The following is a 7,068-nucleotide window of genomic DNA, read 5'->3' as shown; positions in this document are numbered from 1 at the left end:
GCTGGCCCATTCCTCTGTCATGTCTAGGGCCCTCTGAATGTCAGCACTGCCCTCCAGAGTATTGACTGACCCCTTCAGATTTGGCATCATCTGCAAACCTGTTGAGGATTAATTGCCTCGTCCACCAGGTCACCAAAAAAGACTGACAAAAATGATGTTCATAGAAAGTATCTCCTGTCTACGTTATAATTAAGTTCCTTCTTCTATTGCTTGTTCTCTGTACACTCACCTGTGGAAGAAAATTCGGACGAGGAGTAAGTCTGGGAGGAGGGATGAACTGCGGCACTTTTATGGGCTGAGGCGTGGCCTGAACCTGCTATAAGAACATAAGAGAGTTCAGTAAGAGGAAAATGGCTTTGAAGTTGTTCACCAAAATCAACATCCTGAATGTATTTTCAGACCTGATGTCCCTGGTTTTCCACTCTGGAAATAATTCTTCACAGTAACAGGATGCTCATTAGAAATGTATTAAGACAGAGCTAATCTTGCTTTCCGGTTCCTACACACCTTACACTTCATAAATTGAAGGGATCCTTCCTTTTAGTTCAATTGTACTAAATAGAATCACAGAATGGTTTGGGTTGGAAGGGACCTTAAAGATCATCCAGTTCCAACCCCCCTGCCATCAGCAGGGACACCTTCCACTAGACCAGGTTGCTCAAAGCCTCATCCAACCTGGCCTTGAACACTTCCAGGGAGGAGCAGCCACAGCTTCTCTGGGCAACCTGTTCCAGTGTCTGACCACCCTCACAGTGAAGAGCTTCTTAATAATATCTCATCTAAACCTCCCCTCTTTCAGCTTAAAGCCATTTCCCCTTGTTCTGTCATTAACTGCCCTTATGAAAAGTCCCTCCCCAGCTTTCTTGTAGGCCCCCTTCAGGTACTGGGAGGCCGCTATAAGATCTCCCTGGAGCCTTCTCTTCTCCAGGCTGAACAGCCCCAACTCTTTCAGCCTGTCTTCATAGGAGAGGTGCTCCAGCCCTCGGAGCACCTCTGTGCTCTGCAATCTAAAACCATTTCATCTGAAGATAATGAAAACTCCTATTTAATAGTTAAAAACTGGCTTTACAGAAGACAGAAAATACCAACAGACTTTGGTGTCCCGCTATATGAACAGCTGTCCTTCCATACTGGATGGCATACAGAAGAATGAAAGAGCATCTCATACAAATAGAAAAGATCTGGAAGTTACAACTCATTTAGCAATATTAATGACGCTATGAGAGGCTCTAAATACACAACTTGAAATTTTCCAAAGTAGGCCTTTCATTTGAAACAATTAAGATTTGATTGGAAGGCACCCTAAATACTTCCCGGTCTAACTGAAATCAGTCGGATAGAGCTGCCACATGATTAACCTCTGAATGGCACTACTAGCTCCCCTAAGTTGAGAACCTGGTGAGATTCTCTGAAACTAATGTCCACGTTAGTTTCCACCCTTCTGTACTTCTGTCCACCCACATAAGATTGCAATTTCCTTCAAAAAGGTCATGTACTGATTAATTAATGCTTGGGAAAATATTCTGAGATGTTTTTATTAAATTTGCTACAGAAACATAAATCATGGACTATTATTAAAACAGAATCACTTCTCCAAACCTAAGTAAGTTATTCAGCAAAGAAATGAAGCACAGACACAAAGAACAGAGGAGAGTGGTGCAAGGGATGACATGGGAAAAGAGAACAGAAGAAAAAACTCCACTCAAATAGCCTTCTCTGTTCTGACAGCAAACATACGTCTCATTAGGAAGCAAAATTACTTCCATTTGCATTACTAAACTGTATTTTTTAATAAATATAAATTGGATTTACGTTTAGTGAAGCCTTAACCTTTACTTCAGAAGTAAAATTCCCTGTCATGATGCTATACAATGCCTGTTTTCCAGACCAAGAAGCCTACATAACCCAATTCTAAAACATTACTACTTTTACTTCTAGGTGACTAACTATTCTGGAAAAGATTTTGGGCTGTAATCAAAGCACTTTCCAAAATACACCCTTAATGAAACAGGTTCTGTATACGTGTATGAAAAAGTGGTGAGTGAAGACATGGCAGCGGGCAGAGTTAAATGATGTGTCTGACACCAGAGACTTTATCACACAAAGGGAGTGAGGAAGACTGACTCAAAAAAATCTAAGATGAAAACCCAAACTGACCAAATGAAGAAAGTCTGACACCTCCTTTACCAAAGAAGAGTAGGAATTCTGCAGAACACAGCCACATAGATTAGGTAGGGGCAAAACAATCGCTGCTTCCCCATGTCTAACAATTACTAACAGGGGAAACTTCACACAGAGGTGATGATAACACTGATTTAATTATTAGAGCAAAACACTAATAACAACCCAAGTAGACAGTAAATGTTTTTCTCTTAGACTATCATTTTAATAAAGTCAGCTAGTGAAGACTCATGGCATGTCCCTACTATTCTTTCTGTGCAAAAACCTGACTGTTCATTTATTTTTTTTCCAATAGCCCTCTTGTACCCTAAACCCACACGTATCTGCAGGGCAAACACATGAAACGCTTACCAAAGTTACTGTGTTTTTTGCCACTATTTGGACTGCCTCAGCTCCTGGCCCAGTGACCTTATTTGTTGTCTGGAGGTTGACTGGTGCATTCTGCGCATCAGTGCTGAGGACTGCTTTCTGATTGTTGTTGATAGCAGTAACCATGGCAATGGTGGGTCTCTGACCCACAACAGAGGCAGGCATGGTCGCAGTTGCTGCTTTCAAGACGAGAGGTAGTGTCTTAGTGGTGATCATAGAAGCTGTAGTTACAGTTTTCTAAGGGAAACAGAAAAAAACACTGTAAGAGACAGAGACACTTCATATCAGACAGGACGTGGGTTGGTTAGTCAGAAACAATAGACAGTAAGAGAAAGAAAAGGCAGCACTGAGTCTACCTACTGTTCAGACAAAGACATTATCTTACACCTCTGAAAACTGGATAGCTAGACATTTGGGGTACCTGTTAGGTCTATTTTCATCACTTGCAGCATTACAGATTGATTCAAAACCAATTCCCAAGAAAATGACAATCAAGTGTTAGTAGTGGCAGATGCATTTTTAGATCTTTTAGTTTCATATTACTTCTGAACACATACTGTCAATATCAAACCTATAAACCTCTATGAAACATACCAGCAAAGTAGCTTCTCACCAGTTAAAACTCAAAGTTTCAAATGGAAACTTTATTTACAGAGACCCTCACAATCAGAGGAAGAGTGGGGGAAAAACTCATAAACTAGTTTCTTTAAGAGCAAAAATGTACTTTGATTTTTGGGTATCCCAAATTTCAGTTTTACTCATACATACAGTTATTTATCCCTTAACTTTCTTTCCTAAGAATATCAGTAGGGCTATCTTGAAGTTGTAAGAGCTGGCTGTTGGTCTGTACAGCTGAAGGCAATTAAGTTTAACATCTGTGGAATGGAGTGGTTTTGGAACATATATGTGATGCCATGATTGCTCTTGGTCTGTTTTAAAGAGAGTGGTTTTGAATCACTTAATGCCAGCATTTATCTGAAATGTCTGAATACACTATGCCCACAAATTCCAAAGTTAAAACAAGTACAATTTCATGGTTTTGTTTTAAAATGTACTGTCTTCTAAGGTGTTAAGACAAATGCACAATTATGAATCTCATTCAAAAAGTAACAAGGCAAGAGAGTCTCCATATAAAAACAGAACACAATGTGCACAGAAACTCATGACGAGTGACACAACAGAATGGTAAGTGAGCTTATTCTTTCCTCTTTGGTGTAAAAAATCCATTGTACCAATGGTGCTGTGTCTTCAAAACAGTTACTGGCACAATCAACTGCTCTTAGGATGAAATAACCACCATTCCCTCCTGATGTCAGCACTAGGCTCTACAAGAGGAAACAATGGAAAACTAGGGATTCTTTTTTGTGTTCTGAACATGCCCGATTTAGAACGCTTGATTTTAATCACCCGAGACCTTTCTCTTCTTTCTAATAAAATAACATATTTCCAGTTGGATTCTTCATTATTTTCACCAATATTATTTCCTTAAACAAAAATGCCGTTTACCCTCACACCTATAATCTCACAATCCTTAAACTACATCCTCTGTTAATTACACACACGTGTGAAAAAAAAATCAACTGTATAATGTCTAATCAAAGGACAATTCATGCTTCAATTCTATATTTATACAGACATGAAAATCTAGACGTAATTAACTTTTCCTTGTCGCAACAAGAACAATTCCCTTAACTTTTTATCTGAGATTAAAGAACTTTTTCTTGACCTCTGCTGTACCTTCTTCCAAAGCACAAGGCTCCGTTCCCCTAACGCAGTAACATTATGAAGCTTTTCCAATGAGATGTAACATTTTCACCAAGTATTGCACTCATCTATAAACGTTTTAAAAAAAAGTGTAATCAACCAATTAATAAAAGACTGTGACTCTTTCAAGGGGTTCTAGTAAGTCTGTAAGTTCTAAGAGTATAGCTTCAGTCAGCAGATCACAGAGTTTGAATATCGCTGTTACTTTGCTGAGCTTTAATTACCTTGGTTATTCTAAAAAGTTTATAAAGCATGAATTCATACTGAGGTGGCATTCATAGTTAAGTCTGCCTTGTTTAATGTAATAATGTTGCAATAATAAGATCTTCTAGTAGGCTTGCTGCTTGATGAAAAACTTAAAAGCCTTTCTTACTGGACTATAATAAGTATATTAAAATGTCACTATTAAGGCAGTATATATGCCTTGATTCCTAAATTGAATTACTCTGAAAATAACCATTGAAAGCATTCTCTTTACTGACCCAGCCTTAAAGATGTATTATTTACAAAAGTAGGCACCAAAAAACTTTCTAGAGGGACAAAATATTTTACTTTTCTTCGCTGAAGGAGATTGAGGGGCAACAGGGCAGAGGTACAACTTTAGATGCAAAATGTGAGAATGCAGAAGCAAGTGAGGTTACTTCAGAATTATACCAACATAAATAAAAATAGAAAAGTGTTCAGGCTAAAAGCTGGCTTATTTATTCAAATTAGAAGATGACCTGCCTTTCAGTTTATAATTACTTTCCAAGTACAGCTGTATCAATGAGAGTCAGAAGGGTGTAGCAGTTTTTTGACTGTTTCACTAGAGGGCTCTTTAACTTTGAACAAAACCTCAATTTTTACAGCCCGGGAGATGACCTGGAAGTTAATGAACGAATGCAAAGTGTGGAACACAGAGAAATGCATGAAACAGCTTTTGCAGTCGTATGTCCTGACTGAAAAACGGAGCCTAGTGAGACAGCAAATACCGATCCATTGTTTCCCTGTAAATATTTTAGGACATAGTCATGTTTACTTCTTTATTCTGTGTTAGCCTTGATATAGAAGTTGTTGCTCAAAAATGACTTTTCCTTAGTTAAGTTTGGTTCATTTCGTCTATATTCTTTTATCAAAAATACAATTACCTAAGTCTCTCAAATATGTTTTTAGACAGCATCCAAAACAACTTGTTGAGCTCATGAGAAAACTAACAGCCCAACCATTTCTTCCTCCTCTATTTCCAGGAAAAGGGAAGACAAGAACCACAATTGGTCAAAGCTATGGTTGTGATTCACTGCAATGTGCATAAAGCAAACCTCGTGGGTCAAGTTTACCTGGCCTAATCAGGGTAAACATGAGCTACTGAGATGGCATCAATGAGAAAAAAGACCTCACATACACTTCTTTTTACAAAACACCTCCCTGCATTTTCTTGCTGTTCATTAGCATACTCTGGGGATTCTGAATATTTGAACAGGAGAGACTTTGAACCAGCTTGGAACTTCCCTCTCAGTAACAGGAGACCACTTTCTCTGGTGATTTCTGGGATCATGTCTCTAATTCTATACTGCACTGAAATTCACTGTATCTTCCCAATAAAGACACTATTTTCTAAAATTCAAACTTTCTAATTACCTTTGTTTACTTTTAGACCAACCCTTGAAGACTCAGCTAAGTATTATTTGATATGAGTTACATCTGTTTAAAAAGAACCAAGCAGAAAGAAGAGGGAACTGTTTTCTTATATTTTGATCACAGATACAGTGAATGCTCTGTTAGTCTTTTAAAAATAAATTATTTTAATCATATGCCTTGTACATGTAAAGTCTTTATTGTTTCCTGAGACTTACTGGGTACAGACAGACAATCATTCATGCACCTCCAGAAAAGAGAGGTTCATTTGCTAAACTTTCAATTATTTTTAAGAAAGGTGATACTGCCAGCCTTCTTTTCTGTGAGGTTATGATCTGACTTTTAAATACTAAATATTTTTTTTTACTCAGATAGAAGATTATTACTGAAAAAACCCCCAAGATCCACATTTACATACCCACACAAGGAGAAATTCATACTGGGACACGAATGGGCCTAAGTGAAAGTTTGTCATTTGCTCTCTGCACTTTTCTTTGCTTCTTTTTTTTTTTAGTGAACTTCACCTTCAGCAAAAGAAAAAAAAACATTTCAGACATTTTTACCTGTGATCCAATCACGTTTGGAGAGGGTGCAGTTGACTGCTGCTGCTGTTGATGGTGATGTTGCTGAAGCTGCTGTAGTGGTTGTGGTTGTGGTGTCTGTAGTTTGTTTTCCGACTGTGCCAAGGGCTGTATTTGAAACTTACTATCTGGCTGTTCCTGCTTCACTATCAAATTCTTTCGAAGCTGTTCCACCACTCTTTTCTACCAGGTAAACAAAAACATAAACAGAAATGATCACAGTTGTTTAGCTGCACATACTGGAGAAGATAATAACACCTAAAGTTACATTTATTTAATATAAATAAAGAACTGCTCAGAAGCTTAATGGGATTTCTCTTTTTGGAATTTTAAATATTGATGTTATCTAATGGGCAGAGTGTCAAAATAGGCCTCAGAGGAGTGCTGCTGCCCAGCAGGGTGACCTTACTGTCCTTGGAGAAACCCACCCATCCAAATTCAGCCTCTTCACAAACCACTGCAAGACCTCATTAACCTATATTCACTTGAGACTTGTTAGCATTCAAATTCCAAAGTTTCTGTCTTCTTCAAACATGCACCATTCCTACACAGTCATGAA

The 7,068-nt window shown here is 38.2% G+C and overlaps 1 protein-coding gene across 1 annotated transcript in view; it reads right to left on the bottom strand.

Annotated features, from left to right (window-relative positions):
* The window catches only part of PHF21A (PHD finger protein 21A), a gene marked incomplete at its 5' end in the record, with an annotated part of 26,218 nt that extends 19,526 nt beyond the window's left edge, over window positions 1-6,692 (bottom strand). The window contains 3 exon segments of the mRNA XM_029083542.1: window positions 230-316; window positions 2,533-2,787; window positions 6,492-6,692. Coding sequence (XP_028939375.1) covers window positions 230-316; window positions 2,533-2,787; window positions 6,492-6,692 — 543 coding nt within the window.
* Window positions 6,693-7,068: the final 376 nt, after the last annotated feature.

Source organism: Antrostomus carolinensis, unplaced genomic scaffold, assembly GCF_000700745.2.
Source record: "Antrostomus carolinensis isolate BGI_N321 unplaced genomic scaffold, ASM70074v2 scaffold35510, whole genome shotgun sequence".
Lineage (NCBI taxonomy): Eukaryota > Metazoa > Chordata > Aves > Caprimulgiformes > Caprimulgidae > Antrostomus > Antrostomus carolinensis.
This window is presented reverse-complemented; position numbering and strand designations above follow the sequence as displayed.